The 17,605-nt window shown below is 42.6% G+C and overlaps 1 protein-coding gene across 1 annotated transcript in view; it reads left to right on the forward strand.

Moving 5' to 3' along the window:
* Positions 1-17,605, forward strand: part of slc26a4 (solute carrier family 26 member 4) — a 29,424-nt gene that overhangs the window by 1,844 nt on the left and 9,975 nt on the right. The window contains exons 3-16 of the mRNA XM_063216957.1: positions 1,036-1,175; positions 3,233-3,343; positions 3,605-3,783; positions 4,807-4,971; positions 5,678-5,830; positions 7,609-7,691; positions 8,664-8,811; positions 11,030-11,143; positions 11,349-11,426; positions 12,311-12,406; positions 13,069-13,175; positions 16,765-16,834; positions 17,034-17,126; positions 17,310-17,405. Of these exons, the coding sequence (XP_063073027.1) occupies positions 1,036-1,175; positions 3,233-3,343; positions 3,605-3,783; positions 4,807-4,971; positions 5,678-5,830; positions 7,609-7,691; positions 8,664-8,811; positions 11,030-11,143; positions 11,349-11,426; positions 12,311-12,406; positions 13,069-13,175; positions 16,765-16,834; positions 17,034-17,126; positions 17,310-17,405 (1,633 nt within the window). The remainder of the gene's footprint in view (positions 1-1,035; positions 1,176-3,232; positions 3,344-3,604; positions 3,784-4,806; positions 4,972-5,677; positions 5,831-7,608; positions 7,692-8,663; positions 8,812-11,029; positions 11,144-11,348; positions 11,427-12,310; positions 12,407-13,068; positions 13,176-16,764; positions 16,835-17,033; positions 17,127-17,309; positions 17,406-17,605) is intronic.

The following is a 17,605-nucleotide window of genomic DNA, read 5'->3' on the forward strand; positions in this document are numbered from 1 at the left end:
ATTTCTTAAGGCAACGATTTGATTATTTTCTAGAATGGCCCACGATACGATACAATTTTTTTTCCAAAGGACTTTTCCACTTCTATTATGATGCACAATTAACAGCTAGGGCATTGGACAGGGGCAGCAATTCAATTATTTTCGGTAGGCCTACTTAAGAATATCCCAAGATTCCATACGATCATCGTGCGTAGGATCGATCCATTGATACATATCGATTATTATTTCCACCCCTAATTGCCTCAACTCCTGCAGGTGAGTGATATTGCTTCAACACTCGTCTAACATTACTATAACCACTAGCAGCCTGTGGGCTATACCCCCCCCCCCCCCCCATAAACTGGTATGTTCCAGTCAAGGCCCCCCATTACAGTGCCACACTATTTTTCAGTGTATCCCTTTCTATAGTGTAAGTTTATTACTCAGTGCCCCAATGGGTTATTAAAAAATGCAATAGATTATTATCATCATCGTTCCATAAATAGTGGAACCTAAGGAACAGAGGAACCCAAGGGTTCTTCAGGGACCTTTTTACTTTTACAATGTACTGGAACTACCAGATTACAGTAGACCAACAATGCATTACTTTTCCATTAAGGAACTCACAAATAAGGATGTAAAATAGTTTTTTCAACATCAAATCCTTTATATAAAAACATCTTGTGTATACATCAACCATCAACTTTTATCCAAAGTGATTCACAAATAATGATATGAACGAGTTGCAAAAGCACAGCTAACTTCACCAACATGCCCATTAGTTTAAGCAAGTCCACTATATTTCCGGTGTGTTAGTACTTTGCAGAATTACAGCACAACACCAGTAGGTGTTACTTCAACACTCTCTCAACTTCACGTTAACCACTACATGTAAGGGTCACCTAATGCGATTGGCAGTTTCTTCAGGCCTACAGCATGTGAGGCTGTTTAAAAGGTTGTGTGGTACATACAAATGTTGTGTCGTGGTTGTTTTAAGGTTGTGTGGTGGTTATTATAAAAGTGTGTGGTGGATGTTGATGTGCATATTTTCTACAGATGTTCCAGTAAGACTTCTGTGCGGACGTTGAAAAGATGTCTGCCCATCATAGACTGGATGTCCAGATACCCAATGAAAGAGTGGCTGATGAGTGATGTCATCTCCGGTGTGAGCACTGGATTGGTCTGCAGCTTGCAGGGTAGGCACTCTGGCCCCCAGAACACTTACTGTATTTTGTTTGGATATGAAGTAGAGAGCTCATACATAGCTAAGTCAATGGAGGTGGACAGACTCATTAACCCCTTAGCACAGAACCTCGGTTATAACCTGATCATCACCAAAATGGTAATGACTCCCTGCGTTGTCATTGCAATGTTGCAATGATGTAGTTGAGTGTTTTCAGCAAAGAGTGAATAGGCCTGTAGGCAGGCCCATCTGCAGTAAGAGGCTACAAAAGCTTTGTGTGTGAGCAGAAAGCACAGTTAGAGCCTACAGTAGGCCCTAGAGGAAGGTCCATGGGAGCCGTGGCCTGGAAACTCTGTAACGTAAGAAAAAAAAATATGTATGAATTTTAGAAATAGAAAAAGAAGCTCCTACACACTGTCGTCATTTGCAATAATAATGATAATTTCAGTGTTTAGGTCTTTTGACCTTCATCAAACAACTTTCTAAAGTTTGTACGTTAAGGGTGTGAAGTTGCTTGATGAAGGTCAGTAGGCTGAAAAAAAAACCCTTAAATTACGAGCTTTATTGTCTGTTTCAAAAATTCATGTATTTTCAAAAACCTTACAGAGTATCTGGGGTGTGGGAGCTTTTCTTTGTGATGGTGATGACCAGGGGCGCTGCCAGAAAGGTTGGGCCCCATGAAATATTCGAATTTTGGGCCCTCTCAGTGCTTGGGCTCCCTTAAGGGCCTCTATCAGTGCTTGGGCCCTTAGAATCTGTACCACTCTCCCTCCCCTAGCGGCCCCCATGGTGATGGCCATGACCAGGGCCATAACTAGATATTTTCAAATACCGGGGTCCAATACTGCGTGCTGTACTGCATACTGTACATTTAGAATGCTTCGAACACTTCAGTCAAACTTTTACCTTTGTTTTCATTAATCACTGCCTTGTGGATAAATGGGGGTGGCGCATACAGACTGAATTTATCATTGTTGATCATATATCGATTTTCATCATAGATACATTTTACATTACAGAAAAAAATACAGAGGACATGACCTCTGTGTCCTCAATGGTAGTTACGGCCATGACCATGACCATGACTTCCAACGTTCGTTACCAAAGGAGACGTGTAAGAGGACTGTCTAAAATCACATTTAAAAACATAGTTCAAAGGTCATTTGAATGTTGAATTGAGAATAGTTTGATGATGAAGGGCATGCAGGCCGAAACGTCACATTAAAAAAAGAGCAACGGGAGCTTGGTGTTGCAGACTTTTCTTTCAGTTTTTTCATGGTATTTTTGCTGGTCCTGCACCCAATCTTTTTGAGGCAGATGTGCGTGTTTTTCTCTCTTTAACTAACGAATGGAGAATAGTTCCCCAAAAGTTGTGCCTAGGTTGACAGCGGGGCAAGGTGAGGTGTCAGTGAAGCACAAGGTCACAAGCACAAGTTGAGGAAGGGAGATTGGATAAGGGCATGGACCCAGAATCATATGAGCCCACCGCAGCCAGACATCATCACACACAGTAGGCTAGATGGTATGCAGGGGCCTGACTGAAACCTCATAGTTCATTAGCCTCATTATTCATACATGATTATCATATAATTATTAATACATGGCCAATCAAAGAAAGGAATGCAGCTGGGTGGGTGTGTCTGACTGGGAGGACCTGGATGATGACGAGTGAAGCCACCCCACCCCATCTCAGCCCACACATGACATGACCCATAGCCTGTATGTGGGCTGTATGGGCTGTATGTGTGTGTGTGTGTGTGTGTGTGTGTGTGTGTGTGTGTGTGTGTGTGTGTGTGTGTGTGTGTGTGTGTGTGTGTGTGTGTGTGTGTGTGTGTGTGTGTGTGTGTGTGTGTGTGTGTGTGAGAGAGAGGTGGTGTATGTAAGAGTGAGCTATACATGGTTAATATATGTGTAAGGATGGACTTCCATGGTCAATGACGTCACCACGAGGCCACAAGCACAAGGGAGGGGAGGGGTCGGCAGATTACATATTGAGCCTCTGTGTGACATACAGGCATGCACTGTAGTGTCTGTAATGTCGTGCTGAGGCCCCCTGCTGTTGTGTTTTAGGTATGGCATATGCTCTGTTGGTGTCAGTGGCTCCGGTGTACGGGCTCTACTCAGCCTTCTTCCCCATCCTCACCTACTTTCTACTGGGCACATCACGACACATCTCTGTAGGTAAGAGTCTTACACACTCACACACAGAGGTCAACACACACACATACACACACACACTCACGCATTTCAAAATTGAAAGCATACTGCAGTATTCTACTCCAGTTTATTCTAATGTACTTCTGTTCTGCCGTCTATTCTGCTCTGTTCTGTTCTGTTCCATTCTATTCCATTCTATTCTATTCCATTCTATTATATTACCTTCTATTATATTACATTCTATTATATTCTGTTCTATTCTGTTCTATTCTCTGCCGCCCGCAGGTCCTTTCCCGGTGACGTGTCTGATGGTGGGTTCTGTGGTGTTGAGCCTGGCCCCTGACCACCACTCCGCCCTGATGGGTAACGCCTCCCACCCCAACCCCAACGCCACAGAGGAGGACCTGGAGACCCAGAGGATCATGATAGCAGCCACCATGACTGTAGTAGTCGGCCTGTTTCAGGTAATAAATGCCTGGATATACCGGTATACTATATATATTTCCCACCCTGTATTATTTAGCCTGAACAAATCTTATTTCACTGCAATGTCAAAACATCTGCATGATGACCCTGCCATGGTCTAACGGTGGGGCGTTGGGTTGTTGTGCCGGCGACCCGGGTTCGATTCGGGCCCAGGTAATTTTCAGATCCTCCCCCATCTCTCTCTACCACTCGCTCCCTGTCCCTCTGTGCCTTAAAATATTTAAACATATGTACAGTATATCTGCATGATTAATCTACGGGATTTTAAGATGTAAATCGTATCAATACTGCTCTTTGGTTGGAATTATGATTTTTACAAAATGTGCCTTCTGTGGGGGCCCAGATCAACCTGAATTGGCCTTCTTAATCCGGCCCTGACCATGGGGTAATAAGATTTTTTTTTTTTTGGTAACACTTTATTTTAGGGATACATCTATTAGCACTAATACATACAATGTTAATGCCTGCATTAGTAGCTTGTAAGGCATGTACTAAGCAAATGCCAAGGCCTACTAGGTCCTTACTGAGGTTAAATTGGTAATGAATCCCTAATCGTGCATGAACAAGCCATTTGCGAATAAATGCCTAACAAATGTTTGATTTTGCTTTGTACGTGCCTTACAAGTTACTTATACAGGCACATTGTATGTATTAGTGCTAATAGATGTATCCCTAAAATAAAGTCTTACCATTTTTTCCCCTTTGATGACAATGATTCAAGTGTGAAGTGTGTCCTTGTCCCCAGATAGCATAGGCGCAATATAAACAAATACTTCCTAAATGCAAACTTTCTGTCAATGTAAACTTGTGATTTTTGTCATGTATTTCCCAGGTGGCATGAATTTTGTATTCCCAAGTGTGAATTCTGCTCTTGTCACCAGATGGCATGAGCGTGAAACGCGACACACAACACACAACACACAACACACAACACACAACACACAAACACCCAAAATACTTCCTCTTAATACAAACTTCCTATTTTGCTCTTCATTTCCCAGGTGGCCATGGGCCTGCTGCAGGTGGGCTTCCTGGTGCGTTACCTGTCCGATCCTCTAGTGGGCGGCTTCACCACGGCTGCTGCGCTCCACGTCTTCGTCTCGCAGATCAAGATCGTCCTCTCAGTGCCCACAGACAGCCACAACGGGCCCTTCTCCATATTTAAGGTCAGTCGCACAGGAAAGTGTTTGTTTGTTTGTTTGCTTGTGTGTTTGTTTGTATTTGATCTCTGTGCTCACAGACAGCCACAATGGACTGTTCTAATAATAATAATAATACATTTATTTTATATAGGCTAGCGCTTTTCATGGCACCCAAAGACGCTTTACAGATAGGCCTAGGCCATAAAAAATAACATACAAACACCCAAAGGCATACAGAGACTCAAAGCAAGTACAAAACAGGGACACAACAAAAATAGACGGCAGTGGAAAGTTTAAGTCCATGATGAAATGGAGCAGTCACGTTTGGTCATAGCTGTATAGTAGTCTTCTTGTACAGATGGGCCCGCCGGCGGGCCTGCTCATCCTTTCCTGAAAACACTCAACTACATCATAGCAACTTTGCTATGACATTATCAAGAGCTTTAGGTAACAAATTAAGACTTGGTCATTACAATTTTGGTGACAATAAGGTTATAACAGAGTGTGTTAATATTGTTTAATAAGCATTGAGCTCATGTTCTCAGGAATTTCTCATAGAAGTGTGTCATAACAGTACTACATTCATGGATTAAACTCAAATAATTCAACACTTCCATGTCCAACACATACACCAAACCTCAAATACATAAACACAGAAGCACAAATACAGCAAGAGGATAAATATGTGGTAATGCATTAAAAGGATTTTTTTATTCACTCCTTTCTTCAGACCCTCATTGACGTCTTCTCCAACATCGGTCAGACCAACATTGCTGATCTAGTGGCCGGCTTATTAACCATCGCCATAGTGATGGGCGTCAAAGAGGTCAACGCCAAGTTCCAGCACAAGATCCCTGTGCCCATACCTATCGAAGTGCTCGTGGTATGTCAATTCAGATGAATTCATACACTTTTTAAAACTTTTTTAAATGTAGTTTATGTCATATACAGTATGTCATGTCTTATATCATGTTTATTCTTACATACATACTGTAAGTCCAGAGGTGGACTAAAAGTTGTGCATTCCACATTCCCTGAACCCTGTGTGTGGATAATGTACAGTTTAGGGCAGTGGTTCCCAACCTTTTTCTTAAGGGACCCATGTTTTTACTATTGTAAGCTTTGGTGACCCAACCGCGCGAGCGCCCGCACGAAAGGGAGTCATAAGATGCCCTCTGTTTCCTACGAAAACTCGTTTTAGTTATTTTATTCCTCAATTCGTCTTTGGTCAAATATAGAATAAATGTTTAATGTAGCACTTACAATTTGTTGTGTCTATGCATTTATTAGTTAAATGCTTTGTCTTTTATTCAACATGGGCTATATATATTTAAAACGAAACCCCTTAAAATTAAGAGGGCTCCGCGACCCCCTGTGGATCTTTGGCGACCCATAAGGGGGGTCCCGACCCATAGGTTGGGAACCACTGGTTTAGGGACTATCACTCCTGAAAACTACTGCCCCACTGAGGACAAATGAAGCATTCCTAATATAGAAGCACTGAACACACTTGTATAGTTAAAGTATAACAGTATAATCTAATCTAATCTAATCTCATCTCATCTAATCTAATCGAGCAATCTAAGGGCCTTCTGTCCATGCTGCACCCTTAGGCCTACCTGTGCTGAGTGGTTAAAGTACGGAAGTACAGGTATTCTAACAGATCAATCGCGGCCGCTTCAAAACCGCTGAATGGAATACAGTAGACGCCAGCTGTCCATATATACACATCAGTGGTACATAGCAGAGGGGGTCAGCTCCAGCTGCCTGTATTACCGTGGTAACCAGAGGCTTCCAATTCTTGAAGTCCCAAACTCTGGGACAATTTAAATTTGGCTACTGTCTTTTTTATCAGCACAACAGTTGGTAGGCCACTGCTACTATAGTACTCTAGTACTCCATCACAGGTGTCTGTAGTGCGATGGTGTGGGTCCACTCCTAACATGGCTCTGGGCCAAACTAAACTGGCTACTCTCCAAAAAAAAAGTTATTCTCATTTGTCATTGGGACCACAGCACACAGTGCACAGTGCACACACACACAGTGTCAGACATCAAACCTCTGACCTGTGACCTGTGTTTGTAGGCCCAGCTCATAATGTGCATCGCTCCACCAGTGAAACATTTATTATGACATTACACAAGATTCTTTATGACTTGGTCATTCTGGGAATGACACACTTATAACAGGGGCCGTCTCGTCCACGGCTTCCCCAAGTGCCACTGCAACTACTATTGTGCTACTACAAGTTAAGTCCTCTATCACTGGCTTTCTGCAGTGTGACTGTGACAGGTCCACTTAACATAGCTGTTGCTAAGCGCACAGTGCAGATGACGGATGCTTGGCTGCGTTTATTCCCACACTTCCTGGTTAGCATTGGGCCCAAGAGCACCAATCACTCAACATCACATCTAAATGAGGAGGGAAAAAGGATACGGGTCATTTCTCACACCTTAATGGAGTTACAGTGCTCTCTTCCTCTGACTCTGCCCCCCACCTCTCTCTCTCCCACTCTTTCTCTCACTCTCTTTCCACTTGTGTCTTCAAACTGTCATCCCCCCCTCTTTACATCCCTCCACCATAACTCGACTCCCCCTTCTTCGCTCTACCCTCTCCCTCTCTGTCCCTGTCTCTCTCTCTGTCCCTCTCTCTCTCTCTTAGACGGTGCTAGCGGCGGGCGTTTCTTATGCGGTGGACCTGGACTCGCGTTACGGCGCCAGCATTGTCCGCAGCATCCCGCGGGGGTGAGCGCACTCCCCGTACCGACTTCCTGACTTCCTCTGGCACTTCCTCCTTCCTGCCCACACAGGGGAGGACATTCTGGAGCATTCTAGAACACTGCCAGACTATTATTGTCATCCAGTCCACCCACCCACCATTAAAGTTAGTGGTCAGACGCCATGTGCGGGCCTGGTGGGGCTGCATGGCGGCTGGTCGCGTGTAATGTAATAGGCCAGGACAATGACATTGAGGGGCAGCTTAGTGGGCAGTGGTCCAATGAAAACACATAAAAGCTAACAAAAAGAGGATGAGATGGAAGAAATAGAGGAGGAGGAGGAGAAGGAGGAGGAGGAGGAGGAGGAGGAGGAGGAAAAGGGGGAAGGGGGGTGGTTGTAAATATTTGCCTCCCGGTTTGACATTGTATCACATGTGCCGATTGCAAAACATCAGTGTGGTGGAGTAGGGCATTGAAGTTGCTAACAGTCTATATCAAAACATGTGAAATAGACACATAAATATTAATATAGCACATGTAAATATATTTCAGTCGTATAGTACATGTAATATATTATTCAATTATATACACAATATACAGTATATGTATACTACTGGATTAAATGCTGTCTATTTATTTATTGAATTGGTGTAAGCACAACACTAGCACATGATATTACATATCTGTTACACCATTTACGCCATTGTACCTAATGAGGTAGACTGTGTTGATACTGAAAAACACTGAAAACTTAAGATTCCACCACAAAACCAATCAGCGCAGAGTCAGCTGATCGTCAGACGAGTACACAGGTCTTCTTTTTACTCACTTTTTTTTACATTTACAAGTTTTTTACAAGTTGATATCCAGTTAGCAACTTGGGTAGTTACCAATGGGAAATTGCATTGCAAACAACAGTGTAGCTAATGTAGTTAGCAACTATGGTTTCGAGAAATGTGACCCCCAGTGACCTCCATGGTTTTGCTCCCTGTGTGTGCAGGTTTGTGCCCCCTCAGCTGCCCAAAACAGAACTCTTTCTGGAGGTGCTGGGCCCCAGTTTCTCCACAGCGGTAGTGGGGTACGCAGTGGCAGTGTCCGTGGCTAAAGTCTACGCTGCTAAACACGATTACAGCATCGATGGAAATCAGGTACGAATGACCGTAGTGAGTGGTACTCACATATAATAACACAACATATGAAGAGTTCAGATGCAAAAGCCCCTAAGTGCCTTTTCAGAAAATAATCTTAATTCATTTCTATTTAATAAAATTGCATATTTTTTATTTTATTTATGTAATATAGCTATTTATATGTATTATCAAGTACATGAATGTAAACCAAACCAACAACGGGGTTCTCTAAAATATGGAAGTGCAGGTCTTCAGAAATGGAGTTAGGGGGTTTTGCATCTGAAGTCTTCATATGCTGTGTTATGCAATGTAGCAAATTTGCATTCAGCGTTAATCTCCCTCTAAAGCAGTGTTTCTCAACCAGGGGTACGTGTACCACTAGGGGTACGCGAGCAAACTGCAGGGGGTACTTGGAAACATGTAATTTTATCATATACATGTAGCTCAGTTACATTGGGATAGAGAAACTTGACTTAGGGGGTACTCATGGCACAACGAAAAGGCTTGGGGGTACACAAGACAAAAAAGGTTGGGAAACACTGCTCTAAAGGTATGCTTACGTGTATATACCACTGTGTGTGTGTGCGTATGTGAGAGTATGTTCATATACCATTGTGTGTGTGTGTGAGTGTGCACATGTGTGTGTGTGTGTGTGTGTGTGTGTGTGTGTGTGTGTGTGTGTGTGTGTGTGTGTGTGTGTGTGTGTGTGTGTGTGTGTGTGTGTGTGTGTGTGTGTGTGTGTGTGTGCTCATGCTCATGTGTGTGTTGTTGGGGGGGGGGGGGCATTGCAATGTGACAAGTAGGGACTTCCTTGTAATCAACCTATAATGTCACAACAGGAACTCCCCACTTAGTATGCACGTGTGTGTGTGTGTGAGTGTGTGTGTGTGTGTGTGTGTGTGTGTGTGTGTGTGTGTGTGTGTGTGTGTGTGTGTGTGTGTGTGTGTGTGTGTGTGTGTTCTGTATGTAAGTACGTAAACACTTAATCATAGAGGTGACCCAGAGTGACAGTACAACAGGGTCATAATGATTTGGGCACATGAGGACAATCCCACACAGTGTAGTTCACGTGAGAACAGCCTTAAAACAGGAAGCCATTATTACCCAGGAGACCTTGCTTTGCAGGAAGTCACAATTATTACCCATGAGGCAACACTGTACCTTAGGTGACCTAAAGGGCCGGTGAGTGCTTTCCTGTGCCTGCTAGTGCTGATCCTGGGTAGTGTACTCACATGCGCACATGTATTGTATTTTTCTCACACTTGTGAGTTGATAACAAAGGTATTCCCATGGCAAGTAAGTCTGCACCCTTGTTGACCCAGATCCTGAAAAAATGTTCTTCGAGTACAAAGAATCATATCTCTACATACACACACATGAAATTAACCCAAATACAGGAACAAATGGCAGTAAATGTGGTACAGTGCATTATTATATCATTGCATTATAATCTAGATTAGATTTCCAAAGTGGGGGCCGGGGACCCCTGGGGCGTCACGAGTGGGTGCTACGGGGGGCCGCGGCAGGAAGGAAAACTAAATTGAAAGGAAAAGTATTGCAAAACAAAATGGCCTCATTTGTGCCATAGCCTACACTGTTATATTTTTTACATTTCCTGTTGTAGTTGTATGGATTCAGGGGTGCACCTATCGACATATGAAATGAGGTGCACAGAAAAAGTGTAACACAACCCATTTCAGGGGGGCCTTGTCTGTAAGCTGCCGGTAAATGGGGGACGCCTTGTCATAGTGAAGTTTGGGAACCCCTGATCTAGCTGACTTCTCCCTGACTCCCCATAGGAGTTACTGGTGGTTGGTGAGAGAGTATTGTGCTGTGTATATTGTGTAATCTACAGCAGTGGTTCTCAACTGGGACAGTCTTGGGACCCACCATTTTCCACTGTCATTCGGTCGCGGCCCAATTTTTTTTAGCGACACTCGAATGACTGGTTGCACGCTACTATCTCGAAGAAACATTCTGATTTTATCTATGACGACAGACGACACCAACTCAATCGCCTATCAAAATAAAAGTTGTAAATTGTTGCAGGAAAAGGATGTTTTTTTTTGTTTTTTTTAGCGAATCAATGAATTACAATTTTTTCTTACACCACGGCTCCCCGACCCACCCATGACCCCTCCGTGACCCACTTTTGGGTCGCGACCCACCAGTTGAGAAACACTGATCTACAGTATATTACTGTAATCCACTGCCGCTTCTTCTTGTCTCCCCACAGGAGTTGCTTGCATTCGGCGTGAGCAACGTGCTGTGTGGATTCTTCTCCAGCTTCGTGGCCAGCACCGCTCTGTCAAGGACCGCCGTACAGGAGAGCACAGGAGGCAAAAGCCAGGTACGCACACGCGCACACATAAACATACGCACGCACGCACTCACAAAAGCTAGGCACATGCACACAGACACATGCACGACACTGCGATCACACAAGACCATGTACAGTACACCTCCATCCTTCTTTGCTCTCGGCACTACTGTATATCTACGCATGTCTGCCCCTCTGTGATCCTGTCATGTCATGTAATGTCATCTTTCTGCAGGTGGCTGGCATCTTGTCTGCTCTACTGGTTTTGGTTGTCATTCTGGCCCTGGGTAATCTCCTCGAACCCCTGCAAAAGGTCAGACTTTGCTCAGTTTTGACAACTAATATGTTTTCTTTGTACTAGTCTCTGTCTAGTAAGAATAGTTTGAAAAATGTTATTTTTTTGTTATTCAGATTTATCTAATGTCCCAACTTCAGCCAAGTTGGGGTTTGGACAAACATACGTTATATTTACTGTCTATATGATTGTGTGTAATTTCTGTGTAAACAGACATTAAAGTTATATCTTATCTTATCTTACATCTAATCTTACACATAAAGTGTGACTTTGTATGTCAGTTAGCCAGCATGCCTTATGGGGCTTTTTAAAGTAAAAGGGAATTTTCTGGAACTACTGGGAAAGGGCAGTGAAGGGTGTTTCATAGCCCACGAAAGGTCGCCTATGGTCAACGTGGGGACTACAGTTTCACAGAGACTCTCCTCCACTCCATCATAGTGGCGTTGCGAAGCAGCCTGGTTGACCTTTCTCAGGTTAGATGTGACATTAGGTCTGAAACACATGAATTACTCTGATGTAGTCTTCAGAGGAAGCCCAATAAGGACACAGACTACACACTCATTTCTCATTTCCTGGCCTCTGTCTCTGTGAGAGAATGAGAAAGAGTGAAAGAGAGATAGATGGTGAAAGAGAGAGACAAAGGGGAGAGGGGGGGGGAGAGAGAGAGAGAGAGAGAGAGAGAGAGAGAGAGAGAGAGAGAGAGAGCACCAATGAATGAAAGCAAGCATGTTCAATACATGTAATTATAATAATAAAAAAGTGTGTTTTTGTCCTCCCACTCTCCCTCCTTTTTTCCCCTCTCTCCTCCCCCATTCCCATCTTCCCACTATTTCTCTCTCTCTCTCTCTCTCTCTCTCTCTCTCTCTCTCTCTCTCTCTCTCTCTCTCTCTCTCCATATCCAGTCGGTGTTGGCGGGCATTGTGATCGCTAACCTGAAAGGAATGTTCCTACAGGTCACCGAAGTTCCGTCACTCTGGAGGCAAAACAGGACGGACTGTGTGAGTGTGTGGCATTCAGCAGCAAGTGTGTGTGTGTGTGTGTGTGTGTGTGTGTGTGTGTGTGTGTGTGTGTGTGTGTGTGTGCGTGTGTGCGTGTGTGTCTGTGTGTCTGTGTGTGTGTGTATCAAGAGCATTCAGAGCACAACATGGGGGGAAATGCTACTTTCCCCCTTCACAGATCAGGACTTTTGTGGACCTGTGGTAAATGTACATTGAGATGTTGATCACTGTTGTCAATTACAGAAAGATAAACCAGAGTTTGTGGCATTCAGCAGCAAGTGTGTGTGTGTGTGCAAGCGTGTGTGCGTGTGTGCGTGCGTGCGTGTGTGTGTGTGTGTGTGTGTGTGTGTGTGTGTGTGTGTGTGTGTGTGTGTGTGTGTGTGTGTGTGTGTGTGTGTGTGTGTGTGTGTGTGTGTGTGTGTGCACGTGCCCATGTGAGTGTGTATGTGTGTGTGTGTGTGTGTGTATGTATGTGTGTGCGTGAGCGCGTGCATGTGGTGTGTGTGTGTGTGTGTGTGTGTGTGTGTGTGTGTGTGTGTGTGTGTGTGTGTGTGTGTGTGTATGTATGTGTGTGCGTGAGCGCGTGCATGTGGTGTGTGTGTGTGTGTGTGCGCGCTTGTGGTGTGGCTCTGTGATTGACCCATGATGTATGTTCTTTATAGTATATCTGGATCGCCACCTGCTTGGCCTGTGTTGTGCTGGGACTGGACGTAGGACTGCTGGCTGGCCTGGTCTTCGAGATGGCCACTGTTGTCATAAGAACACAGTTGTGAGTAGTCCGAAAACAATCATATGCCCTAAGGCAATATACTCTAGTAGGCCGAGACGCGTAGGTATTGTAGCCAAATAATTACAGTATAAAAACTGCAACCTTGAGTACCTTCAATTTCCAATCTTGCAGAGTTGTGAGTATTGTCACGTTTCCCTGATGGCAAATTCCGATTCACTCCCACTGACTTTGAACTGAGGCCATAGGACGCTTTGGCACACTTCAAATTGAATGAGTGTTGGGTGTAACCAATGGTCCAAAGTAGTAGAGAAAAACTTTGAACAGAGGTAAAATTCATCTGCCATTTTGCTCTGTGGAAACACCTTAAAATAGCTATGATTCAGTGGATTCTTTTGCCAACAGGGAGTAGCTCTAATTTGAACGACAGATCATTGACCTGTTGCTTTTGAAACATTTTATGGAACCCATAATCTTATAGGCCATAATGTCAATAATATTGGCATCGACCAGTCATTCAGTTCAGAGATTATGAAAAACCCAACTCTCAAGTTTGCTATTGTATTATTTGCTTACTGTTTGTTACATTTTAGTAGGCCTAGGCTATATAAAGATATTAGTAACTTATGTGTATCGTTGCAAATAAATAATGATAGGAATTTACATAAATCAGAAATCCAACTTTGTGACATACAGTATGACATTGTGCTGCTGTGAGAGAGGCTTTCCTCAGTCCATCAAAAGCCAATCAGACATCTTTGTTGTGGCCATTAAGTCATAAAACGTCCCCACAGCACCTTGTCTCCACAGACCTACTGAGCCTATCGATGGCCTGTGTACACACAGGTCATAAAGCTCAATCGATACATGATGGCCCTGGACAGGCAAAAAGAGAGTAAAAGGGACACATTTCACATTCTTTGTGTCATGTCAGGTCATCATTACCAAAAAGGTTGGCGTCTGCCCCTTAACTTCACGCTGTCTATTGCTTGGTGCGACTGCTAACCAAAAGTAGCAATACTAAAAATGTATTTTAAAAATGAGGCGCACACAAGGCTCAAAAACTGTATATTCTGGCGAAAGGTAACAAAAGAAGTCAGTGGATATAAATGGAGCTACAGATGTTTCGGGCCAAGTACATTTTCAATGTCTATCATTCTTTACTAATTTAGTATCAATATGTACCATAAAGTATCATGAAGGGTGGACATAGAGATGCCTTTTGAGCCTAGCAATGGCGTGTGCATGGCCGTAGTTACATTTGAGGTTACCGAGGTCCGGACCTCGCTCATTTCGTCCGAGATTTTTTTTTTTTTAACGCCAAATATGCCCAAATGAATCAAACACACAAAACTCAAAACCTCTGTGAAACGTGCTTTGCAAATAGTGATTAGTGGTCTATGAGTTCTATTTTGCCTTTGTGTTCTGTTTGTGCAAGTGATTCATTAATAGAGAGATAGCAGCCTACACAGTAACGCACCATCAGGAACGTGGCCATTAAGCCTGCCCACGCTGCGCTTGGGCGCTTGAGACGTCTCCTATAAAGCCAAGCGTTTTAAAACAGTGGCCCAATAGGTGGATGTCTTTCACAACTTTGTGAAACCGTTTTAACTGAGTCATTATTTGAAAGAACCAGCCATTGGGTTCTACTTGTAAATCGGAAGGTCTAAGCGACAGAAAAGGACATAAAAGGAAGTCACCAGAGCGTCTTCAGATGTGGATTTTTACCTGCTTATTTGGTCAAGTGACAAGATTAACGTTTCGAGTTGTCACGACTTCTTCAGAGTCAATCACAGTAAAATGTCCTCATCTGAAGATGTTCTGGTGTCCTCTGTTTGCACTACTAGGCTTATATTTTTTTCCCATGCAATGAACAAGCGCGCCTTGCGCGCGAGTGGTGCGAGTCGTGGAAGAGAACGCAATTCAGACATCAAACAAGCTTGCTTGAGACACAGGTCGCCAACATGGATGCACAGTTTTAAAACAGTAGCATAGGCATATGCATAAGGAGTTATGAGTAGGCTATCGTCTTTGACAACGTTGGCATTTGATAACTAAGGCACTATCTGTCATAAGCCGTCATTTGGTTTTAGATAGGCTAGTGGAAAAAAAGACCGACTGACGCCATCAGCTGCATAAAATAACCAATAAACATTCAAACTTAAGCTCAGCTAAAAGCAGGCTGTCAGATCAAAATAATTTGATTGTAAATTGGAGGGGTTATTATTGCCTGTGTTGATAGACTTTCGTCTTTCGCTTTTGCGTGTACAGAAATACTACTAAAAAAATAATAATAATAACAAGCGTGCAGGCGATGCGAGGAAAAGAATGTTCAGCTGACAAGACGTTAGTTTTACATAGGCATATAACAGGCAGGCTCCACAACAACCACGCCACAGTCCTAACTTGTTGCCTATGTCAACTTCAAGAAATCATTTGGTAAGTGAAAATAGGCTACTGTTTTTTTGTTTTTGCTGTACTACCGTTAAAATAGTATCCAAATGAAGAAACATATTCGTGTAGCTCGTGGGACTGTCTACCGACTTCAACGGATATTTTGACTCATTTGGCCACTTTGTCATTAGCCTATGCCCATAGCCTACTTTAAGATGGTAGATTAATAATCATATTGACTTTATTGTATTAGGTCAGTGTTTCTCAACTTTTTTTTATGCGAGGCACCCCTTGAATTCATTAAAAAAATGAAGGCACCCCAAACTAACAAGCCGTAATGGGCATCGCATCCGATAGTAGACTAACACATTTGGAGACATCACACAACCTAGGCTAGCCTACGTTTGAAGTTGCAGCTTTCTGCGACCTAATATTGTGCGTAAATGGCAGATGAAAGATTCCAGACTAAGTAGGCTATTCATTTTTAAATCCAGACAAATATGTATTATAGCCTGACATCATTTATTTATCAGCCACGTTTCCGTGGCACCCCAGGGTGCAGCACCCTGGTTGAGAAACACTGGATTAGGCTATGGGTTTAAATTGGAGGGACCTTTAGATATGAATGTGTTTAAAGTTTCATGTTAATTTTGATATACCCATTTCACAGAAAATGAGTCACAGAGAGCAGGGCAAACATGTCCAAGAGATTAAAACAAAACACCATGGATGCATATAAATATATGTATTATACATAAACATGTAGGCCTATAAAAATGTACTTTTTTAACAAATATATTTTTAAAAATTAAAAAATTTTGCATTTTGGACCTCGGTTGACCCAACTTGCTGGCTACGGCCATGGGCGTGTGTACACACACAGGTCGTAAACATTCAGTATGTGATACAGTCATCCTAGTTGTGAAATACGGGCTTTGAACAGGACAGAAGTGGTTAAAAGGGGCAGTTTCACATTCACTTTTTTGTCATGTCATGCCATGTCAATATGTAGGCCTATCAGTAGTACATCATCAGAGAGTGTCCAGTTTATGTGGAAAGTGTTAAAGTATCATTTTGATGTTACAGTGTGATTTCTCTTCAAAGCTGTTCTTTGAACTGGACAAAAATAGGAAAAAAGGAGTGTTCTTGTTCTCATGAACAGTATGTGACATTAAGTAATGTCATGAAAATATTTTTAGTATCGTTTTAAGATTGCTGTGTTTTCTTCTCTTCAAAGCCCTTCATGTTCCTCGCTGGGCAACATCCCCGGATCTGACATCTATAGAAACATGAGGGACTATAAAAATGTAAGGAGTTGAAATTTATGACGTTAAAGTTATGTGCCCACTGTATTACGATTTCTTTCTTTCTTTAACGCCTGTGCTAACTTAAAAATACTGACAACAGTGCCTTATCGAAAAGTGGACGATGACCTCTATGAACCATTCTAGTTAGGTAAACAGTCATTATTTTGAGGAAAGTTTTCACTGTTTATTTTTTCTTCAGATCAATGAAGTTCCTGGAGTGAAGATCTTCAAATGTAACTCACCCATTTATTTTGCCAACATTGACTACTTCAAGGAACGTCTGAGAGACACAGTGAGATAAGACACAACTCACATGTCTAATAATATGATGATAATATGAAAGATTGTTTGCTTACTAATTTGGTTATTAAATATGTAGGCCTAATAGTTATTAATTTACTCTTAGAAAATATTATAATACAATATAATATAATAATATATAATATAATATTATGTAAATACCTTGTGTTGTCAGGTTGGATTTGATGCAGTGAGAGTATTTAAAAAGAGGAACAAGGCTCTGAAAAAAATCCACAAACTCATCAAAAAAGGAAAACTTCAGGCTTCACAGGTACTGATGCACTTAAATACATCCATATGTATTCACAAAGAGAAAGAGAAAAGAAAATACCACGGTACACTGTAACTAACTGAATAATTGACTAACAACTACAGTGAGAGAAATATGTATTTGATTTCTTGCTGATTTTGTTGGTTTGTCCAATAACAAAGTCGTGACCAGTCTATAACTTTAATGGTAGGTGCATGGAA

Source organism: Engraulis encrasicolus, chromosome 15, assembly GCF_034702125.1.
Source record: "Engraulis encrasicolus isolate BLACKSEA-1 chromosome 15, IST_EnEncr_1.0, whole genome shotgun sequence".
Taxonomy (NCBI): domain Eukaryota; kingdom Metazoa; phylum Chordata; class Actinopteri; order Clupeiformes; family Engraulidae; genus Engraulis; species Engraulis encrasicolus.